This window comes from Pelobates fuscus, chromosome 11 (genome assembly GCF_036172605.1).
Source record: "Pelobates fuscus isolate aPelFus1 chromosome 11, aPelFus1.pri, whole genome shotgun sequence".
NCBI classification, from domain to species: domain Eukaryota; kingdom Metazoa; phylum Chordata; class Amphibia; order Anura; family Pelobatidae; genus Pelobates; species Pelobates fuscus.
Window position 1 is genome coordinate 142,889,589 of NC_086327.1, and position 24,968 is coordinate 142,914,556.

The 24,968-nt window shown below is 44.3% G+C and overlaps 1 protein-coding gene across 1 annotated transcript in view; it reads right to left on the reverse strand.

Moving 5' to 3' along the window:
- The window catches only part of NMNAT1 (nicotinamide nucleotide adenylyltransferase 1), a 51,504-nt gene that overhangs the window by 17,985 nt on the left and 8,551 nt on the right, over positions 1-24,968 (reverse strand). The window contains exons 2-5 of the mRNA XM_063435688.1: positions 20,157-20,340; positions 19,319-19,449; positions 18,611-19,010; positions 17,392-17,471 (exon numbers count right to left, since the gene is read on the reverse strand). Of these exons, the coding sequence (XP_063291758.1) occupies positions 17,392-17,471; positions 18,611-19,010; positions 19,319-19,449; positions 20,157-20,340 (795 nt within the window). The remainder of the gene's footprint in view (positions 1-17,391; positions 17,472-18,610; positions 19,011-19,318; positions 19,450-20,156; positions 20,341-24,968) is intronic.

The following is a 24,968-nucleotide window of genomic DNA, read 5'->3' on the forward strand; positions in this document are numbered from 1 at the left end:
TTACTGTATTTGGCAGCGATGCCTCATTCTGATTACTGTATTTGGCAGCGATGCCTCATTCTGCTTACTGTATTTGGCAGCGATGCCTCATTCTGCTTACTGTATGTGGCAGCGATGCCTCATTCTGCTTACTGTATGGGGCAGCGATGCCTCATTCTGATTACTGTATGTGGCAGCGATGCCTCATTCTGCTTACTGTATTTGGCACGGATGTCTCCTTGTGTTTAATGTATGTGGCAGCGATGCCTCCTTCTTATTACTGTATGTGTCAGCGATGCCTCATTCTGCTTACTGTATTTGGCACGGATGTCTCCTTGTGTTTAATGTATGTGGCAGCGATGCCTCCTTCTTATTACTGTATGTGTCAGCGATGCCTCATTCTGCTTACTGTATGTGGCAGCGATGCCTCATTCTGCTCACTGTATGTGGCAGCGATGCCTCATTCTTATTACTGTATTTAGCACGGATGTCTCCTTGGGTTTACTGTATGTGAAAGCGATGCCTCATTCTGCTCACTGTATGTGGCAGCGATGCCTCATTCTGATTACTATATGTGGCAGCGATGCCTCATTCTGCTTGCTGTATCTGGCAGCGATGCCTCATGCTGATTACTGTATTTGGCAGCGATGCCTCATGCTGCTTACTGTATGTGGCATCGATGCCTCATTCTGCTTACTGTATGTGGCAGCGATGCCTCATTCTTATTACTGTATGGGGCAGCGATGCTTCATTCTGCTTACTGTATTTGGCAGCGATGCCTCATTCTGCTCACTGTATGTGGCAGCGATGCCTCATTCTGCTTGCTGTATCTGGCAGCGATGCCTCATGCTGATTACTGTATGTGGCAGCGATGCTTCATTCTGCTTACTGTATGTGGCAGCGATGCCTCATTCTTATTACTGTATGGGGCAGCGATGCTTCATTCTGCTTACTGTATTTGGCAGCGATGCCTCATTCTGCTCACTGTATGTGGCAGCGATGCCTCATTCTGATTACTATATGTGGCAGCGATGCCTCATTCTGCTTGCTGTATCTGGCAGCGATGCCTCATGCTGATTACTGTATTTGGCAGCGATGCCTCATTCTGCTCACTGTATGTGGCAGCGATGCCTCATTCTGATTACTATATGTGGCAGCGATGCCTCATTCTGCTTACTGTATTTGGCACAGATGTCTCCTTGTGTTTACTGTATTTGGCAGCGTTGCCTCATTCTGCTTACTGTATGTGGCAGCGATGCCTCATGCTGCTTACTGTATCTGGCAGCGTTGCCTCATTCTGCTTACTGTATGTGGCAGCGATGCCTCATGCTGCTTACTGTATTTGGCAGCGATGCCTCATTCTGCTCACTGTATGTGGCAGCGATGCCTCATTCTGCTCACTGTATGTGGCAGCGATGTTTCATTCTGCTTACTGTATGTGGCATCGATGCCTCATTCTGCTTACTGTATGTGGCAGCGATGCTTCATTCTGCTTACTGTATGTGGCAGCGATGCTTCATTCTGCTTACTGTATGTGGCAGTGATGCATCATTCTGCTTACTGTATGTGGCAGCGATGCCTCATTCTGCTTACTGTATGTGGCAGCGATGCCTCATTCTGCTCACTGTATGTGGCAGCGATGCCTCATTCTGATTACTATATGTGGCAGCGATGCCTCATTCTGCTTACTGTATTTGGCACGGATGTCTCCTTGTGTTTACTGTATTTGGCAGCGTTGCCTCATTCTGCTTACTGTATGTGGCAGCGATGCCTCATGCTGCTTACTGTATTTGGCAGCGATGCCTCATGCTGCTTACTGTATCTGGCAGTGATGCCTCATGCTGCTTAATGTATTTGGTAGCGTTGCCTCATTCTGCTTACTGTATGTGGCAGCGATGCCTCATGCTGCTTACTGTATTTGGCAGCGATGCCTCATTCTGCTCACTGTATGTGGCAGCGATGCCTCATTCTGCTCACTGTATGTGGCAGCGATGTTTCATTCTGCTTACTGTATGTGGCATCGATGCCTCATTCTGCTTACTGTATGTGGCAGCGATGCTTCATTCTGCTTACTGTATGTGGCAGCGATGCTTCATTCTGCTTACTGTATGGGGCAGCGATGCCTCATTCTGCTCACTGTATTTGGCACGGATGTCTCCTTGTGTTTACTGTATGTGGCAGCGATGCCTCCTTCTTATTACTGTATGTGTCAGCGATGCCTCATTCTGCTTACTGTATCTGGCAGCGATGCCTCATTCTGCTTATTGTATTTGGCTGCGATGCCTTATTCTGATTACTGTATTTGGCAGCGTTGCCTCATTCTGCTCACTGTATTTGGCAGCGATGCCTTATTCTGATTACTGTATGGGGCAGCGATGCCTCATTCTGCTCACTGTATTTGGCACGGATGTCTCCTTGTGTTTACTGTATGTGGCAGCGATGCCTCCTTCTTATTACTGTATGTGTCAGCGATGCCTCATTCTGATTACTGTATCTGGCAGCGATGCCTCATTCTGCTTATTGTATTTGGCTGCGATGCCTCATTCTGCTTACTGTATTTGGCAGCGATGCCTTATTCTGATTACTGTATTTGGCAGCGTTGCCTCATTCTGCTTACTGTATGTGGCAGCGATGCCTCATTCTGCTTACTGTATTTGGCAGCGATGCCTCATTCTGCTCACTGTATGTGGCAGCGATGCCTTATTCTGCTTACTGTATTTGGCTGCGATGCCTCATTCTGCTCACTGTATGTGGCAGCGATGCCTTATTCTGCTTACTGTATTTGGCTGCGATGCCTCATTCTGCTTACTGTATTTGGCAGCGATGCCTTATTCTGATTACTGTATTTGGCAGCGTTGCCTCATTCTGCTTAATGTATGTGGCAGCGATGCCTTATTCTGATTACTGTATTTGGCAGCGTTGCCTCATTCTGCTTACTGTATGTGGCAGCGATGCCTCATGCTGATTACTGTATTTGGCAGCGATGCCTCATGCTGCTTAATGTATTTGGCAGCGATGCCTCATTCTGCTCACTGTATGTGGCAGCGATGCCTCATTCTGATTACTGTATGTGGTAGCGATGCCTCATTCTGCTTCTTGTATTTGGTCCACACTAGGCCATATTGACTTTTATCATATGCATTTTTATTAGTCACCCTGCAATTTAATGTTTCACTCTATATTTTAAAGTTTTCTTTGTCTGTCCTGAGTATTCATGCACTTTTTGAGCCTTCATTGTTTAGTAATTATGTTGCGCGGTGTTGCAACTGACTGTCTAAATTCATGTCAGGCCCAATGGTCTATACATGTGGTAAAGGAAAAAATATATAAACTTGTATATACATTCTCTGTACACATAAATGTAAATTCCTTATTTTCTGTAAAGGGGAATATCTTCTAAATGTGTTAAATCTTCTTCGTAAATGACCTCAAATTCATAAAACTGTATCATTTGCATTTCAGTTAGTCACCTTACATTTTGATGTTTGTCTGACCTCTGGGTATTCAGGCACTCTTTGGGCCAACAATGTTTCACTGTTTAATAGATCTGCCCCAGGGGACAGATTGCATGCATTTAATTATGTAATTTTCATTGGGGTATAATCTAAAACAGCTAGCTAAACCTGCAGTTCTCTTGTCTGCTGATTTTGCGTCCTCTCATTTTCTAACACCACCCAGACTTTCTTTGTACGGTCTACATGCATTGGGAAAATCATTCAGTCATGTTCAGTTTAGGCAATCAAGTTTTATATTTGATGCTAATATTACTGAGATATTCTAGCATTTCCTTTTGCTTTCCACCCTAATCTTCCATGCCAGCTGTGTATGCATAAGTATCAGCCTCCTAAGCATTCCAGGTGTAGGTCTTTTTAATGTATCTTATATCTCCTGTCTTTCCCTATGTATTATGTACGCCCATCACGGCCTCTAGCCTGTTCAGCCACTGTGGCATTCTAGAGGCCTCTACTCCCGTTTTGATTGTGTCTTCCAATACCTCGTTTTATTGGGCTCAGTGCATATGTATTATATGATGTTTATATACAATATCTGTTCTTTTCACCATTTCATAAACTAGATGATTGTTCGTAACTATCGGGTTCTCTACCATCTCATTACCAACATGTCTTAGCTACATACACAAACTCCACAACCATTCTCTGATTCACATCCTACCTTCACCCGCATTAATTACAACACAGTCTGCACAGCCAGCCTGAAACTCAGGATACAAATCGGGATACGCATATTTCCTACTCCTGGCATCATTATGCCTTTACAACGTGTGTTCATATGCCCGGTAATGGGCAACCTGCCAAAGGCTAATTCGGCACCTCGTTTGGGCATTTCATTGAAAACATTTATAGATTTTGGATTGAGAATATAATGTCTTGTTTAGGTTCTGGGTAGTACATTTATAGGCACCTAGTATACGGATATCATTATTTGACAGTTATGTAGCAGTAATATTTCCTCAATCTGATTATCATAATGCCACAAACAGGTTACCTTCCATCTGGCTTATTAGATCAGTTACTATAGACGATACGCCTTGGGCCACACTGTCTATATTTACATAGGCATTTCTGCACAGTCTACGGTTTTGCTTACAAACATATTTATGTGTCATGTCTAATCATATTTTGAGATTTCCCTAAATATGATTGCATGGTTTAACACTGCAGTTTCTGTCTGCAGATATTTGGTCCTGTAGCTTTCCGGGACGCCATGGGGGGTACGGTGGTACTCACGATTTCTGATAAAATCATATTATTTTACAGAAGTAGATAAATGTCATCGCTGTGCAATAGCCCCAAATCAGCGTTTGTGGGAAGCTGGGTATTGAGGTAAATGTGTATGATTTACACCTCCACAGCCGTGGTTTAGGAAATTAGGAGAATTCTGTGTAAACTTTGTATCCAACAGCAATGATCACAGCAACGTATCTTCAAAGATACAAACCAAGCAGAGAAAGTGCAACACAGTTTGTTAATATCATGTAAACATAAAACTCCAAATCCTTTAAACGGTATTATCAGGTAATCCTTTCAGCACACTGCTTATCTGCTACGTATTCTGGACTCTGTTTGGACTCCTTGATGGAAAGTAGGATTCAAACACCATTTTTTTTTACCGTATATGAGTTTTTTAAAGGATCTGGAGTACCCAGCTTCCCCACAAACACTTATTTGGAGCTATTACGTTTGGCCATTCTGTCACATAGGTGTGCGGAGTAACCTTTTAACCTTTTATCTTTGGACTTTTCAATATTTGGTGTCATACAGACGATTTCATTTTATATTGCGCTTTTTTTGTTCTATTTTTTGTATATGATTTTACAGGTTATCAATTCGGAGCATCATTTGCTTTTCAGACTTCGCACCCAGTTTCGGTTCTTTTCGCAGGTTATAGACCTCTCCTTTCCCTCTCTGCCTCTTTTAGGGAATACTAAAGATTTTAGTTACAGGTTACAACCATACCATACAGAACTACACAAACTCTTATAGTATTTCATTAATACGTTTTTAGCCACGATGGCTCCCCCGCAATATAGACCTTTTTAGTCAGTAGGTTTTACTGGCTTATAGGGATCTAGGTGACCAATAGATGTGAAGTTTCTGGCATCTCTGCCTTGGAGTTAGTGGTTCCGTGAGGCCAACACCCATCCTCCAAACATGAGGTATTACGCCCCCCGGGCCAAAACATAGTTAGCCGCCTCACACAGTGGCATAGAGAGGGCCTCACTTGTCACACCCAATCTATCTTATGATTTAAATGTCACCGAGAGGCCAACACCCCATCACAACGTTCAGTGGCCACAAATTCCCTTGCATACATAGAGCCTCTCAAGCCACTTGTCAATTAGCTAGTGAATTGCTTCCCTACTTGGCACTAGCTAGCCAGCCAGTAAAACTATCCTGATCCAAGCTTATTAGTAATATATTGCAGTATTTCTCATATCCCTGTAAGAAGGTGATGACATGTCAATCCCCAGTACCCCAGTCTGGTCCACTACATCTACACGAAAAGGTGACACCTATCAGGTTCCATCAGGTCATGGACCAATACGGCTGAGCTACACAGACGCAACGTTCCTTTCCCAGCAACTGTTCAGGCTAATGTGTACCAATACGGACAATGCTGATGCTGGAGTAGGCACGAGTTGCTCGAGCAACACCAACCTCCATGCAATGTTCTGAGCACTTGTGTCCTCTAAGGTGTAAATAAATTAGAGGCTGGAAAGACTAGAAATATGTTGTTGAACCATGCTGTCAACTGGACGCTGTCCTCCGTACGCATACGATCATAACACAATTCAATATTGAGCATGTGCGCCTGTACGTTCAGATATCCAACGCGATATTGACTTTCTGTTATGCTATCCAACTTTATGTCTGAAAGGTTTTACACTAATAGGTGAATTAGGATATAGATAAGTTGTGATGCCACACGTATCAGACATATTGTGACATCATTATTACACTAAAACATGTCATCTTTAAGATGAGCCAGCCCTACCTGGTACTCATAGAAGTCGTCATGGCGGGCCTGCCACGGCTGATTTAATTGGTCCCTACTAACTGTATGTTTGTTCTTTCAGGGCGAATTTCACTACTATAATATTCAGTATTTCATTAATATGTAGCTTCCCAGTGATGCCTTCTTCATCTTCCGGTATAAGGCCCCTTACTGGAACATATCAACTTCTATTATATGTCTTGGCCCCCCCTACATGGTTTAGTGTCACTATTGACTGGATCAATCATGTCAAGCCCAACATGGGCCTACACATATGGTTCACAAATATAAACTAACTTGTATACACATTCACTGTACTTACATTAACTACAATCATCATGGGACTCATCAGCTAACAAAGGTTTACTTTGGTTTAGTTATACTAATTACTGGTTGGCTTCTCATACACTTGTTAGCTTGAATTGTCCACCGTCATGGTCCTTGTAGATACTTTTCATCATATAATCTTTTTTTTTTTTTTTGGCCCTTAGCCCCCACAAGAGCCCCCTTGCGTTTCCCACTGCTCTTGTCATGCTTGGCTCTGTGTGGATGGTCCCAGGTGGAAGTGTGTGTGGCTTGTACCTAAAGTCGCCTTCCTGGGATTTTGGGCGTGCTTCAGGGATCTCCCCCGTACGGCTCTCAGCCTAGGTCTGCCAGAGAGGGTCTTTTCGTCATATATTCTTGTTGATACTGATACTAGTTACCTATGCTAAGTTTTTGGTTTTCTTCCGCATTGATACTTTTCCGGTTCTCTACCCTTTCTACTCTATTATTTCCCCTATATAAGTTGGTTTGTCAACTTGGCCCTTGCTATATTACTCACTTATTTACGTTCATCACTACATTCACCTGTCTCCGGGCTATCCCATTATTTTCAGGCATCAGGGGCTTATACATGTAACAGGTTCACGATTCACTTACTTTCCAGGGTTTCTGCATTATTAGAATTTTGCTTAATGCCTTAATGCTATTAATTTAAGTTTGACTTCATATGATGGTATTTTCATATTCATGCCACCTGGTTTAGTCTAAGTTGCTCGTGTTACCCCTCAATTATATATATATATGTTTAAGGCCGTAAGGCCTGTATTTGTGGGAGGAGTTAAGCGTTCCTATATAAACGCTACTCCCCCCTTCCTACCTTGCCGTACGCACGCTGTTCACCTGGCCTGCTCACCTCCCTCTCGTCAGCAACTTCCGGGTCCTCAACAGCACGCTTCCGGTCCCATCATTCCTTGCGGCTTTCCCACCGGCTTTCGGCCACACGCTCGCAACTAAAACGAACGCCAGGTAATCAGCGAGAATAGCCGCTTTCGGGCTATTCCCGCCGTTCTTTTTTCCCTACTGTACCTACGAACACACGGACATGTGAGACTGTAAACAGATGGCAATTCGGCTGTTTGTTCGTTTTAATTCATAGGCACTATAACCTACCCAGAACATCCTGTATGTTTCTATTACAAGAACTTGTTGTACTTACTGCACACTGCTCGGTCTATGAAACGTAGCTTGTGAATGTTCAGAGGTTCTGGGAGGGACTTCCTTTTCCTCTTGGGGTAAATAGATAATACCCAGCTGAGCCTCTTTGGAGTGGCCCCCGCTTCCATTTTAACAGGGGCATATATGTTTGGACAAGATTGCCTCACTTAAGCAAGGGCCATCAGGCCTTAAACAGTCTCTGAGGTCTGTAAGGGCATACACCAGAATGTAATCCTGTCCTGTCTGGTCTCTTAGCACATTATGGTCACTACAGACCTTGTAAAACGTTTTAAAACTCCTTAACCAGTAGTGGTCTGGCTATGAGGTGGTACATCGCATACTGTCAGTGCCTGGTATATAGGTACTCTCTAATGAATAGCCCACTCACTTACAAATTACACCGTGGGCTGCGGGTCTAAGGCTACTTGGCTGGAAGTACTCCTATGCATCTCAGCAGTGTATCTAATGTAATGTACTTTTCCCCCAGAGGGCTGACACCCCCATGACCCTCATGCTCCATTACCTCTGTGGCTGACTAAGCTCGCAAAAATCTGTAGTACCAGGTCCAGCACCCTCCCAAACCACCTGCAGACTTCACACTAATGGCTGATAGGTACCAGTTGGTGCACTGAAGTCTTGGGGCCCTCTAAAGTAATCCACAAGATTAAAGCCGTAATAAATCACAGGAAGGCTGTTACTGAAATGCCATGGGAGGGCAGTCTAACATATTTATAAAAAAAAATAAAAAATGGAGTATTCTAATTGTTATTATCCCGATATCATGCGATCGCAGTGTGATCCAGTAGATATTTACAATGCCTGCAATTAATATATTTGGTATATATATATCGCTGTACATGACGGTTATGATATTTGTGTTTAAAGGCTTACAGCCTAAACATGACAGGGCATATCAGTTAAGTTCTAATTCTTTCCTTTTGTGAAGGTATTCCCTACTATTAAGCCTAACATGAATCGCCAATGCGTTGACACATTTGTTGTCGGACGATTCAAACTAATCGGTTTATACTTTGCAATTAGTCTATCTCTATTACCGTTATACATTAGTATCGCTAATTACTGTTAATGTTGCATATTGTCATTTGTTATCACTAGACAATCACTACTTCGCTATTGTCATCTGTTTCTATCAGGTACAAACAAGTTTTGTTCTCATTTCAAACAACTGCCTCGACATGGCCACGTTGTTACACGAGGGGGTATTGGGGTACGGGGGCTTGATTCCTGCCTTGCCTCGTCAGGTCACGGCTACACTCGATAACTTGTCATACGTTCATTCATGCTCGCTATCCGTAACAATCGTTTTGTTACTCACTACCTTGCTAATTTCTCCCTCCTCTCTCCGTCAGGTTCTACCACGTTTTCTTGGCACTTCAGGGTCTAAGTATACTGTGCTATCAGCTATATCTCCAAGAACTGTGCTATACTGCATTTAATATTCTTTCTACCCTCTCCCTCGACCACTGTTCCTTTCCTCTTCTTTCTTCCTCCTCCCCCCCCCCTTTTTTTCCCCCTCTTTCTCCGACTGGGAATCTCCAGGTACCTATCACAAACCACAACTTGGGTTCTCCAAACTCGTTGCATTATCCCCTTATCAAGCCCCCGTCTAGGGTCAGAGAACTGGCTATCTAGGGTTAGGAGCTGGCCTTAGTGGTTTCAACGTAGCTGGTCCCGCGAGGCCAACCCCCCAATCTCAACACGGAGATTTCGCCCCTCGGCCCAAATCATAGTTAGAGCCTCGCATTCACCCACCTATCGGGTTTATAGTTAGGGCCTCACCTGACACGGCCACACGTTTTTGGATCTTTTTACTGTCACCGAGAGGCCGCCACCCCGCCACCACGCTAGTGGCTCGAGCCCCACGCCCAAATCATAGGTAGAGCCTCTCACCAGCCGCTTGGCAACTAGCAGGGCCTCACCTGTCATGGGGTAGAGAGCTTTTCGCTTCGGCACTAGTTAGCCAGCCAGTTCTATGCTTATTCTACTATTTAAGTTATTAATCATTGCTTTGTTGTTGTGATGTTCTTTTTCAGTACGGCCCAAGAAGGTAATATGGGAGACGAACCGTTCCTGCCTAGTACAACCACTGAACCGAACCTGGAAGATTCCGGTTCAGGGACCAGCTCACAAGGAGAACTCTCTGCCATAATAGGAAGTCTGAACGCCATTCTGACCACTCTTCAGTCCTTAAATGATAGACTATCCGCCTTAGAGACCACCAGCCCGGCTCATACTGGCACTCCACACACGCTCACTCCATCCACCCCGCAGAGGTGGCCCCCCGCATCACCTTTCACCCCTCCTCACGGTCTGGGTACTCACCCGCTTATTTGCGACAATTTTAACTCTGGCACATGTGGTTCTGCCAACTGTGGGTTACTTCACGTATGTGCTTTATGCCTCGGGGCTCATGGTAAGACCGTCTGCCCGTATATGTTGTATCAAAGATCATGAGATCAGAGCTTTAAAGTTCTTTGGCTGTCAAGTCTGTCCGCACTTGGTGGTATTCATTACACGGGTGCTACACTAGGTGAGGGTCACTCTCAGAATGCGCTCTAGATGTTCCCATCCCCTAAACTAATCACGTATTGTCCAAGGTGGTCCACCGGCATACTAATAAACACTGTCTCAGCATTGTTCTGTCTGCTCCACTTTCAGTCGCATCCTCTGCCTTAAATATCATTACCCAATTTCTCTCGATACTATTTCACTAAGGATTGTAGCTATATTGCGAGCAGGTGTAACCACTTGGCCTAGCAGGACGGACTTCTCCAACTCCTCCACGTTACCACTCATCCCTGCATCTATTGGTTGAGGTTGCCGATTAGGTGACGCTCAGTCTTCCCACCTATTGCAACACCAGCCTGGTCAAACTTACCGATAGGGGCAGCAACGTTACGGACAGAACCCTGGTCAAGCAGGCCAGTTGAAGGTTAGGCCGGCTGCATAGCGGTCTGCTACATATTCTATACAATCGTTCGTCCTCTTTGTTTTTTTTGGGTAGATGGTTCACAGACCGTTGACGGAGACAGTGTTAGAAGGTCCTTCGGCATAACATTCTTTGTTCTGGTAGGGGGAGTAATTTGAGCTCCGTATTGGGTTACGAGTTCATCCCGCCTGGTTCCGACCTACTCCCAAAATTGTGCAGTAGAACCACTATCCTGAGTGGCGCATCCACATAACTATTAGGGATTACTGACCAAGAGTCACTTGGCCTTGTACCTCTCCCATTTGACAACACCCAATTCACCGGTTACTTTACACACTTCATAGTCCGCATTTCAACATCCTCATTCAGTCGCCCAGCTATTGGGACTCGACAACAATTATCACCGATAGCATTATTCGAGTGCACTTAAAAATACGTACAACAGGAACATGACATTCTTCCATGTCTCAGTGGCGACACAACAGTCACAGGCATATACCGTTCAATTGTAGTCTATTCTACCATTTTGCCACCTTTCATTCAGCCCTTCATACAACACTATCGCACTTTACCAATCTGACCTACAATAACTCCTCATGACAAGCCTTTCAAACCACACCCTGTGTTCTTAAATGCTCCTTATAAATATCAAGGAATAAATAGTTGGTGCATCACCCTACAATAACATACATCCGCAGATGAGAATTCCGGGCAGTATCAGACTCCCTAACAGCATCCGTAACACACAAACCTAGTTTCAAACCTCTGGGCCTTCAACCTTCCAAAGGTTCTGGTCACCACACAACCAGGTCTTAAATCTATGTGCCTGCAACCGTACAAGGGTTCCGGAACCCTACAACTCTGCGATCACAACTAATCAGACTGGCAAATCATGTCTCCTCAAGGAAGATTTAAGAAGGTACAAACACTACATAATTTAAGAAGATTTAAGAAGGTACAAACACTACACGACATTCAAACCAGGAAATCAAGACACTTGACATACTAATCATTCCCTAACTACTTCTAAATACAGTTCTACGTTCATAGTCCTGGCATTAGAGTAGGTTGGGGCCACCGGCTCCTATTTAGCACGTCCTTTCAATAAGCACGGCATCCAGTAGCAGTAAGCCGGTACACATATTAAAGTCACTAGAACGCAGCTACATTATACAGGAACATTCCTAACGGTTAAGAAGTAAGGCGAACGGATTTTATATGATAATTATAGTGCTATAAGTGTGTTTTCTTGCATTTCCTTTTGCCCTCTTTTACAGGCCTACCCCCTACGTCGGTTCCGGCACACCACACCGACTTAATTCCAATCACAAGGTATTTCACTATACGATATGAACCGACCACAAGTTTAAGGCCGTAAGGCCTGTATTTGTGGGAGGAGTTAAGCGTTCCTATATAAACGCTACTCCCCCCTTCCTACCTTGCCGTACGCACGCTGTTCACCCCACCCACCTCTCCCTCTTATACAATTCATTTGGGGAGGCCCTCTTTTACAGGCCTACCCCCTACGTCGGTTCCGGCACACCACACCGACTTAATTCCAATCACAAGGTATTTCACTATACGATATTAGCCGATCACAAATATATATATATATATATATATATCTTTGTAGTCGGCGGTTGCCGTGATAATAGTGTTACATAGCATATTATAACCAAACAACATATTCAAATGACACCAGTCGGTTGTGGTGTGCCGGAACCGACAGTGCAGTAGGCCTGTAATAAAAGTGGGCAAAAAGAAGAATACCATACCAATTTAATCATATAACAACAATCGTTTATTTGGACAAGTCACAAAAGCTAGTATTACCTCTTCCACTAGTTCGGGCTGTAAAGAGTATAGGTGGAGAACTTCTAGCATCCCATAGTCCTGATGATATGAGCTGGAATGTGGTTGGAGGAAGCTGAGAATGCTGCCCCTATGGGGTAGGAGTGTCCTGATGAAGGTTTGTATTATGCCGAGCCTAGTTGACAGTAAGTGAACACGAAGCATGCCTTAAGATGCTGTACGAATGGGAGCCATGAAGTTCTGATAATGGCTGGAGTGGTTGTATCTGTAAAGTGGTGCAATAAGTATCCAGAACTTTACCGGGTCCCATTGTTTAGAGTAGGTAATAGGGGTATGTTGACCGTATGTGCTATAGGGATAGGTATAGACTGATGTAAAGATAGGTCCTAATGGTCTATGGTGTCTGTGGTTATCATATTCTTAGTGGTAAAATCATGGGATGTAAGAACCCATAGCATGCTAGAGGTTTGGCTGTTTGATTGGTGTATGGTCATGTGCTCCGCAGGAGCTGAATCTATAGTTGGATAGTGTCGACTGAACCTATTGTCGACTGAAAGTGTAAGGTGAGAAATGTGATGTGCAAGGGTAACCATACCTTCCACGAGCATGTCTCGTAATGGTGGGCCGGTAAGCTAGCCCGGAAGAGGTGGGTAGTGTCTGGCCGAAACCCCGAAACGAAACCAATAAATGTGGTCAGCTGAGCCGTTTGTGAAAACCCGGCCTGTGAATACAAGTGATAAAATAGCAAGCAGCTATTTCATGTGAGTTTCCTCAATAGTCTCCTTAAGACCAGAGATGAAGATCGTCCCGTATGTACAATGGCTAGGTGTATGTGAATAATATCTGACAGACTGACTGGACCATATTGGTCCCCCGGCTATGGCAGCCGTCATGAACGGATATCATATGAAACAAGGTCGGAGTATAGGAGAAGCTGGGTCGGGACTTAACGCCTATGAGCCCTGACGCGCAACGCTATACATTCCCTCCAAAGGCCGTCAAACCAGAGTATGCCGCGGCATCTGTCCAAACAAAGGGTGAAATGTCAGAGAGGGTGGAATAAACATGGCTCGCCTTTCCGGTATTCGAGGAAAGTGCCAATAAGTAAATCAGTGGTTGCATGAGTGTCTAAACATGATATGTCTGTGGTGAGTCGTGGGAATAAAGAGTAGTAATCGGGAAATGAAGGATCTATCCTGTGGTATGATTCACATGGCAACATTGAGTGACCCCAGCAGTAATCGAAGGTTCTTGCGGTAGCCAGACCTCGTTGCAATTAGAGTTCAAATGCACGATATGTGTCAGCCTGTATGTGGAAAGAGCCTAACCGAATCCCCAACATTGTGTGAAAAGGAGGGGAACCAAACCCCCCTCCACAAACCCTTGAACTAGTTCCATCCTTATAACTGTACACATTAACTCTCGGTCTGTTGGATCTGTAGTAAGTTTAACATTCCACTGTCCCAGTTGTCAAATGTACAAACCCATGTGGAACCCTAGAGTCAGCCTTTACGCATAAATTTAACCAATGCTGTGAGGGATGGTATTGTAAAGTGTAACCAATAACGTGATGTTGATGCCAGTGTGGTGAGGTTTTTTAGGAAACTCTATAATGACACAAGGATAATAAAGAGAACAAAACGTGTAACGACCTACCTGAACTAGAACCACCAGCCCCTTCGGAACTGTGACACATAACAGAAAACATGTTTTGTGTTTTGTTTTTCTTCTATTGTTACTAATGCCAAGCGGCGAAGAATTACTAAGCAACGTGACAGGTGAGGCCCTGCTAGGAGCCAAGCGGCTTTGAGAGGCACTATCTATGATTTGGCTCGTGTGGGGTATGTGGCCATTGGCATTATGGCGGGGTGATGGCCTCTCTGTGACTTGTAAAAGCATAAGACCGAATGGGAGTGACAAGTGAGGCCCTCCCTATGCAACCAAGCGAGGCGGCTAGCTATGAATGGGCCCGAGGGGATGCCGTACCTCCGAATTGAGGATGGGTGTTGGCCTCGTGGGACCACTAATGTAAGGCGTAGAAGGCCAGAAAAACATACCTAGTGGGACTACCATCAGGAAAATAGGAGCGAGGGAGGTATTAGATACGTGCTGTAACATAGTAAAACGATAAGGGGATTGAGTACCCGTGCGTGTAGATTATGTGAGTGGCCCAGAAAGTGGCCTGAACAGTAAACGGAAAACCTTCCAGAACCTATAGAGAAGTAATGAAAATAATAAAAGGTAGGTGACGGAAATGCAACAGAAATACATATGTAACCTGATTATTATAAGTGAAGAAAGGACCTGGTACTGGCAGGCTAGCTAGAAGCCAAGCGGCTAAGAATTAAGCTACCTCAACGTGACAGATGAGTCCCTACTAAATGCCAAGCGGCGTGAGAGGCGCTAACTATGCGTTGGCCCGAGGGGATATTTTGAGGCCACCGAACGTTGTGGCGGGGTGTCGGCCTCTCGGTGGCAACTAAAGCATAAGATAGAATGGGAGTGACATGGGAGGCCCTATGCAACAATGCGAGGCGGCTACCTATGAATTGGGCCGAGGGGCGTATACCTCTGGGTATGAGGATGGGTGTTGGCCTCGCGGGACCACTAACGTATGGATTTAGACCGGAAACAAAACCTAGTTGGGCAACCTACATCTTCAAAGCCAGTAATTACCCTAAATAGAAAGTACGGGGTTGTGAAAACATGCCTGATGTATTCTGAGTCAGGACGAGATTATAAGCAGAAAATAGGAGCGAGAGGGAGGTAGTAGATACATGCTGTAACCCAGTAAAAACGATATGGGGAGTAACCGTGCGTATAGATTATGTGAGTGGCCCAGATCATGGACCCGAATAGTAAATGGAAACCTATCATAACCCAAGGATGAGCAATGAAAATAAGACAGAGGTAGGTGACGGAATTGCGGTGCTCGTACAGCAACCGTCCCGCAAGACCAAGGAACCTAAAGAAAGTGAGATGTTAATGCCCAATCAAAATAATCGACAATGAGTAAAACCCCAACCACAACATCAACCCAATAAGGCCAAGTAATTGATTAATGAAGTAATTGATTAATGAGCACCAAACATAAGCTCAATATCCTGCACTGAGCTTGATGGGAACATGATAACAAATGTCAGCTAACAGATAAATGAGTCAGCCGACGTACCGAGGACTCCTATGGCGGGAGGCGACCGTGAAAGTAAGATACCAAAAATTATACAAACAAATGCAAATGTATACTGTTATATTAGAACCTGTTAGAAGACGTTAGTATAACATATGTGGAACATAGGGTACACAGCACGGCCACAAGTGTTTTATAGAACAACAGTGCTGTGCCTGGATTGCTGACCAGAGAAACAGAAACATTAGCCTTATGCAAATATACACACTCTTATAGACAAGCTTAGAAAATGTAATAAAAGCAAAATACTAACACCACTTGGTAACAAAATTCAGACATTCAAAACTGTCATATGTACAAAGTTCTGCCATTTTAAAATATATATATATATATATATATTTATATTTATAAGACTAATCCATATATTTATATTATACAGAGACTCTCTATAGTTGAAAAAAGCTCATGCCTAGTAGTGTAAGTAAATTAGGCCTTTTAAACAGTATTAATCATACAGATTTAAACTTCCCACATACAGTTTGCAACATATATTTAAATGATGTCTGAAAAACCTATGAATGAACGTTTAGTTTGGTGCGCCAGCGAGGAGACCGTGGGTGGTCTCAGCTGACGGATACCGTGAGTCCACTTGTGTTCCGGCTTCCCCCGGTACAACCCCAAGCGTAGTGGAGGTGGAAAATAGATTTGCTACTAACAGTTCTTCTAAGAAACAGACGAACGCTGGAGACAGGCAGTCTGTAAGAACTGAGCTCGCAGCCTGAGTATGAACAGCTGCTCGTCTGTATTATATATATAAAAATCATCTGATTCGTATGAATGTATACGAATAGTAAGCGTGGCAACCGGGAAAGAGCCAAACTGAGGAAGGGGGTTCCCGACCATACGTTAGACAGAAATAAAATGTTTACAGTAATGCTGCATTACAAGCGTACATAAGTAATGCCGTATAATTTGCCGAACACACAATTTAAATGAAAAAGGTAAGGGAAAGAGCAAACAGTGACCCACAGCTTGATGACGCAACCAAAAAGCGACCGTGGGGCGACGGTGTGGGTCTGACTTACAGTAATCCGAGCAGTTCTGAGCCGGCCTGAGGGGTAGCGGTACCGTACTGTTTAGCCAGCGGTCGAATAAGGGTAAAAATATACCCGGGCACCGGAGCTATAATCAGGACACGAGGAACTGCAGGAGACAACAAAAATGGCGACCAGAAGTAGTCATGTGATTCGCCAGACTGTCCACGGTAAGGTGGGAGAGGATTGGCCGCCCTTTTAAAGGGAATTCAAGCCCCTCCCACAACTACAGGCCAAGGCCTTACATATATATAAAAAATATAAAGCAAAAAAAACAACAAAACACGCATATGCAATTTTGAGCTATTATAATGCTTCTCAACCGTGTGACTAATCTATGGGCTATGTATATATGTGTGTGTGTGTTTTGTATAAAATTGTTATACAGATATGATTTATAAAAATGTGCAGATCTATTGAACGCCATATACAGGTTTCAGTTTCACGTTTAGAAAATACCTTCTTTAGCTGTTGTGGCATAGCAAGCCTGTCATGTACTATCTTTGCACAACTACAAATAAAGATTAAGTTAAAAAAATTAACAAAAAAAAAACCTGCATATGCAGTCACAAAAAGGAACACACGCCACAAACAGATGAATTTAATGATTTTATTACAGCGTCCTATTTATTCGGTGACAGCATTTGAAATCAACATATCCCTGATAAAGTCCTGATTGCACCAAACGTGTCGGATTATTTTACTGTACAGTTTTTTTGGTGTGAATAACTGTAAAAAGTCACTAACCAAAATTCTTGGTAAACCTCCAGTTTGTAAGCTTGGATAAACCTCCACCCAGTTGCTAATGTATAAAATAACCCTTTATATATAAGGATTGCTGCCTCTAGAAACATGCAGAGCACCATGACCACTACACCTGGAACAATTGTTATTGCTTTATTCCTAAAAGGTAATTTCAGAAACACACAGAGAAAAATAAGATCAAAGCGAATAAAACACCTTTATTGAAAAATTGACATTTCTGAACAAAACCCAAACCCGATGCAATTACTGACAGCAGTGGCAGGGTTCTCCAGCACGTTAATAGGGCAGAAGACCAGAGCTCCTATTCCAATGTTTGATAACCTTGGCCGAGAATCACATTTGCTGCATAGATTTCTTCTGTAGAAGATGAATTATGATTACTGCTGTAGGAAGCGGTGACTGACTTTATTTAAAGGGACACACCACTGCATACATACAAAATAAAGAAAAATCACTGTTTAGTAGATATACCCACAATGAAAACATGCATGGATTTAATTATGCATATCTTTCATTGGGGTAGGTCTAAAAACAGCTTGCAACCCTTCAGATCTCCCCTTCTAACCACGCCTAGACTTTCTGTGGCTGTCCAATCAAAGACTTCCAAATGAAGCTCAATGAGAAGTCTTTGCAAGGCAGGTGCTCTGGGCAATTGGTGCCTTAAGAGTTTAGATCAACTGAGCAAACCAAACCAGGCATAAAAGGACCTTTTGCCTACTTGAAAGCCAGGGGGTTGTAACACCATTATTTATAAAGTTGTCAATTTCTACCGAAATCTGAATTTTTTGTAAAATGAAAAAAACAGGACACACTCTTCACACATAAAAAGTTTCAGCAATCTGAAGTGATTTAGGGCTCTGGAGTGTCCATTTAACTGATCATTACTAAGAAGGGTTGGAGAAACAATTTCGTTTAAAGGGCTCTAGAATGAGGCCTGCATTTTTCTCCTCGCTCTGCTCATTGTACAACTCATGCTTTTCAATGTACTCCAGAGCTGCGTCAGGCACCAAGTATCGAACACTTTGTCCTCTTCTCAAGGCCCGTCTAATTTTCGTGGAGGAAATGTCATTGCTAATCCACTCTTCCACCAGATGGATATTGTTTTTGTGTTTCCAGAGGATGTCTGACTCGTAGATGAATTTACGGATGTCATTCCCTAGTCGGCTGATGCAGACAACACCAAAGCGGGAAATGATCTCTAACACGTCTTCGTCCTTCCACAAGTTGGGGACACTCATAGACTCCAGGACGTCTGCCCCACACAGTAACCTAATTTGAGGGACCACTGCAAAACAAAGCATGGAGACATCAGACCTTCTTCATTTAACCTCCCACGGGTTGGTTTATGAAAGAGTGAGATGTAGCACATGGACAACCGAAGTGCAAAATGTAGCAAAAAACAGAGGTTTTTTTTGTTTTTTTTAAACGCTGTTATTTCAACATAAACTTTGCAATCTAGTTGGCAGTTCAGTAAATATTGCTATACAATTTGTTATAGATAGATGGATGAATAGTTTAACCAATTTACCATGAACCTACCAATACCTGGTACTTAAAGGGCTTAATGCCCTTTTTACCAATCTCATTTGTCACCTTTGCGATTTGAGCAGTTGAGGTCCGGCACATCCTGGCAGCTACGATCTCGTTTCCTTTTGTGGCCCTTCCTGTGCGCCACCTTTTCTGGAGATTCCTGACATTCAGCCTCAAGCTTCTGCTGGTGATGTCTGGCAGGGAAATAAATACATGACTACAATGAAAGCATAGGAAAGACTTATCCAAACAAAGTCAAATTGACTCCGAATCGTCGCGCCGTTGATCTGGTAAATATTGCGACATATTGCTGAATCACTCAGGTTTCCTTTCAGTAAATATTTGTTTTGGGTGAAAACATTCATTAGCAAAAACATGACACATTGCAGATAATTACATCTAATCTCAGTAATCTAGAATACAAATCTTACTCTGCCCCTGGTAAAGGTACCTACACAATATGGATTCTACAAAGTTTGTCCTTTGTAATTACTGCCATCTTTGAAAACAATTTACATAGTATGCCAACACATGCATGTATTTTATGTGCCCTATGCATAATGGTATTTATTATCTTTTCCCTACGTAAAATAGATAGAAATTGAGAGGGAAAAACCCCCAAAACAAACAAAAAGCAAAAACTCATTAAAGTTGTGTTAGTGCCTGGACTGTACCAATAAAGGCTACATATCAATCTCTTCAGTATTGTGTCTCAGCAGGCCCAGGTACCATATGGTGTTCAAACCTTATGAGATAAGTTCTACGCACAAGCAATTTGTAGAGAAATAAATAGTCCCACTTGCCACAACGTGTCTTGCCTTGTTTAAAGCCATGAGATAGGGCTAAACAGTGCCCATGCTAATTTCACTTTAATGCATTGTCCGGTTTGTGTTAAAGATACCTCATCACCCGCACGGTCTCCACCCATTCCGTCTGTGAGCACTCCCACGCATCCACCTCCAACCAGGCGGTGTTCTTGGTTGCCAGCTCTGCCATGGCTAGACGATGAGAGGCTTCAAGAAGTCCTTTCTTTTTGTATGCGTCACCCACTGGAGAAATAATGCCTTTAACCACTTTGTACTTTCCTGTGAAAAGAAAAGGAGAAGCTATTTGATAAGGTGTACAGTTCCAATAATAGTGAAGAAGTAAGGGTGGTGCTTTTCATAGAACAGTCATCCTTCACCGTACACTCAAGCTCATGCGGCCATGCACAGGTCTTGGTAGAAAACTGCATGCTGGGATATCACATTGTAAAACATCGCATGCAGCAGACAGGTTTACTTATACGATAGGATGAAAACAAAAGTATTAGGCGCTCACTATAACATTCTAGGATGGCTGTGGGCTGCAGTGCCAAGAAGTAAAAAATAATAGATAAGTGAAGTATAATAAAACTTACTATTTATTTAACAAAAGTATAGTATAACAATGGTAGGTAACAATAAAAGTGTTACACTGACGCGTTTTGCCCGTCCAGGGCTTCTTCAAGAGTGTGTTCCGTTTTTATATACAGTCCAATTATAAAATTACTTCCTGGTGTGCGTGAATCCTGGCTTCCTGTAACCACCCTGGAACGCACGCGTCTGTAGCGTTACTTACCTTATCCGGGGGCCGGCCGCGGTCCTCTCTTCAAGCCGCGCGCGGTCCTGCGGCTGCACGAGCCGCACGCGGCTCATCCGACTCTTCTAACAGGAAGGCGGGCAGTGACCGCGAGATGCGGTCACGTGTCCCGCCTGAATCTAAGAACGCTCTTAAAGAGACAGTGGGAGCCTAAATTGCAAAAAGGCTCCCATTGGCCCCTGTCATGCCACTCCCCCCATACACTTACCTTTTGGGGGTGTGGAAGTGACAGGAGCCAATCACATTAGTTTGGAAGCTACTTATACTTACCCTTTTCCCTTAGTTCCTTGCCCTATCGTGGTTTCTGTTTCAGTTCCCTTTAGCGCTTGTTGTGTTCAGTTCTGTTCCTCCGTATTTGACCTTGGCTTTGTATTCTGACTTCGTTTTCGCTTTATCCTTGTCTGTTCTGTTTGCCGGCTTGCTGTTTCCTGTGTACCAGACCCCGGCTAGTCCTCGTTTACGCTGTCTCTTTGTGCCCTTGACCTCGGATCGTTCCTGACTCTGTACTTCTCCTATATACGTTGAGTCCGGCCATTCTAAGGTCCGGTAGACGTATCTCTCCTCTGTGCGGTCTTCTGTTTAGCTGGATCCTGCGTGTAGGGGTATATTCTCGTTACAGCGTCACACCGGAAGTGACACGGCATAGTCCAGGGGGGTGGTCTGTGCGTTCCAACTTGGAACACATACTTGAGCCAAAATGGCGCCACTGCGTTCTAGTAGGATACTATCCTAAATAGAGGAAAGTTCTATATAATGGGATGATCATAAGGTAGTCCATATAATGTCCAAACGAGGAGTTAATTTCTCTTTAGGTGTGATCATAAGTGATCCGGTAGTACTATTCCGGTACAAGAAAGAACATTATGGTTATAAAAGTGAGACCACCAAAGGCGAACAGTACTGCCGGACCAGTATCCTAATGATCACACCTAAAGATAAATTACCCCTCATAATGAGACACAGGGACACATGGAGAGCTGGGAGGACAACACATGGGACATCTGGCGGGGGAACTAATGGGACACTGGGAGAGCTGGGGGGAAACTAATGGGACACCTGGGGAGACTAATGGGACACATTAGGGTTGGTCAGGGGGATCTAATGGGACACCCAGGGGTGAGGGACTAATGGGACACCTGGGGGCTGGGGAGACTAATGGGACACCTGGCGGGGGAACTAATGGGACACATGGGGGCTGAGGGGAAACTAATGGGACACATGGGGGCTATAGGGACACATTAAGGGTTGGGAGGGGGTAAAGGAAGGCATGGAGGGCTGGGAGGGGCTATAGGGTCCTATGGAGGGACTGAGGGAGATAATAAGGTACAAGGAGGGCTGGGGGGGAATGGATTGAGATACATGGAGGGACAGGGAAATGGACTGAGAAACATGGAGGAGTGAGGGGGCTAATGAGACACATGTAAAGCTGGAGGGGGTGGAATGAGACACACGGTGGGACAGGGGAGTAAAAAGACACACAGAGAGGCTGGGTAGAAAGAGACAGACGGGCTGGGAAAGGGTACAGGAGACACACAGAGGGACTAGGAAAGGGGAGAATGAGACACACAGAGGAGCTGTGGGAAAAGATACACAGAAGTGCTGCGACCTGCGAAAGAGACTCACAGAAAGGCTGTGGAAGGGAGGAAAGAGACAAAGGGGCTGGGACTAAGAGACACATGAAAGGGGCTTGGGGGAGAAAGACACAAACAAAATGCATCTTCACTTGTGTCTCCTGCTCTCCCTGTAATTTAGAGTCGACCGGTGAGACAAAGACTTTGAATTAAAGGGACACTACAGTCACCAGAACATCTACAGTTTAATGTAGTGGTTCTGGTGTCTATAGCCTGTCCCTGTATGCTGAGCACTGTAAATGCTACCTTTTCAGAGAAAAGGCAGTGTTTACATTGCTGCCTAGGAACATCTCTAGTGACAGTCACTCAGACAGCCACTAGAGCTACTTCTTAGTCCAGTGCTGCACAGTGTTCAGCACCTATGCTGAGTATCTCCACGCTCTGCATGGAGGCGCTGAACTCATATAGATGCATTAATACAACGCATCTCTTTGAGGAGATGCTGATTGGTGCGGTGAAGCACATTGTTTTGCCACACATGCGCAATAGGCTCCCAATGCTTTCCTATGGGAATTAAATTGGCGTTAACGGAGCTTATCCAGTTGTCAGCCAAAGTGAAGAGCACACTCTTGTTACTCCAAAATAAGCAAGATAACGTCACTTTTTACTGCTGTGCAATAACATACATTTACAATTTCAGTCCAATTATGAAACTTTCCGTAATATGTCAAGGTAGTTGGACTGAAACATTGGTTATAGGCAAATGCTTTCTTTCACGTTTGAGTGAAATAATCTGGAGGGGATATAACAAATAAAGAAAACTGACCAATTTGTATGGATTGACCCTTTCAATGTTCAAACTCTGCAAAGATTGCCATTAAGATTGGCGGAATATTTCATTTATATGTGAGGGAGAGATCTCTAGGGACCCCAATGCCAAGATATATAAGCGCCCTCAATTGCCACCACAGAGGAACCCCTTAACCCCTTAAAGACACATGACGTGTGTGACATGTCATGATTCCCTTGTATTCCAGAAGTTTGGTCCTTAAGGGGTTAAGGGACTGGCGGCGGAGGGCATCCACTCAAGTAAAGGGCACATGATTTGGCCCAATTGATCCTGAGACCCGCCATGTCACGAAATGTCTCTAGCAAGTCAACAAGGGGCGGCAGGGAGTGCTGTGGGTCATTGATAAAGAGTAACAGATCAGCAGCAAATGCTGTGACTTTCAGTGTAACATCACCCATCGGTATGCCCCTAAACTGGAGGTAATCTGAGGTATTCGGGAGGATACATAAAAAGTTAAGGTTTGTTTGATTTAAATTATTCACCTCATTGGAATGGCAGACTTAGTTCAGTGTAATAGTTGCTATGCATTTGTTTCACGTTCCACTTTTTGGAGGTTTGGTTGTTGTCTAATCTGTAGACAGTTCTCTATCTTGCGGCAGGAGATTGTATTTTTGAAGTCTGAGATTTGTAAATTATCTGGTAAACAAACTCAGGCTGGAACTGCTGCAAAGCCACTGCCGCAGAGACATACTAGGAATGGCAGATGGATTACTGTAGGATCTGGTAGACTTGGAGTTGTGGATAAAAGGCATATTGCACAGTCTGTTGCTCTACATAATTCATTTTCTGCACTTTCAGAGTTTAATGGTGTTATGGAGACAGCACTGAGGCTAGTGGTGTTGTGCAGAGAGGCACTGAGGCTAGTGGTGTTGTGCAGAGAGGCACTGAGGCTAGTGGTGTTGTGCAGAGAGGCACTGAGGCTAGTGGTGTTGTGCAGAGAGGCACTGAGGCTAGTGGTGTTGTGCAGAGAGGCACTGAGGCTAGTGGTGTTGTGCAGAGAGGCACTGAGGCTAGTGGTGTTGTGCAGAGAGGCACTGAGGCTAGTGGTGATGTGCAGAGAGGCACTGAGGCTAGTGGTGTTGTGCAGAGAGGCACTGAGGCTAGTGGTGTTGTGCAGAGAGGCACTGAGGCTAGTGGTGTTGTGCAGAGAGGCATTGAGGCTAGTGGTGTTGTGAAGAGAGGCATTGAGGCTAGTGGTGTTGTGCAGAGAGGCACTGAGGCTAGTGGTGGTGTGCAGAGAGGCACTGAGGCTAGTGGTGTTGTGCAGAGAGGCACTGAGGCTAGTGGTGTTGTACAGAGAGGCACTGAGGCTAGTGGTATTGTGCAAAGAAGCACTGAGGCTAGTGGTGTTGTGCAGAGAGGCACTGAGGCTAGTGGTGTTGTGCAGAGAGGCACTGAGGCTAGTGGTGTTGTGCAGAGAGGCACTGAGGCTAGTGGTGTTGTGCAGAGAGGCACTGAGGCTAGTGGTGTTGTGCAGAGAGGCACTGAGGCTAGTGGTGTTGTGCAGAGAGGCACTGAGGCTAGTGGTGTTGTGCAGAGAGGCACTGAGGCTAGTGGTGTTGTGCAGAGAGGCACTGAGGCTAGTGGTGTTGTGCAGAGAGGCACTGAGGCTAGTGGTGTTGTGCAGAGAGGCATTGAGGCTAGTGGTGTTGTGAAGAGAGGCATTGAGGCT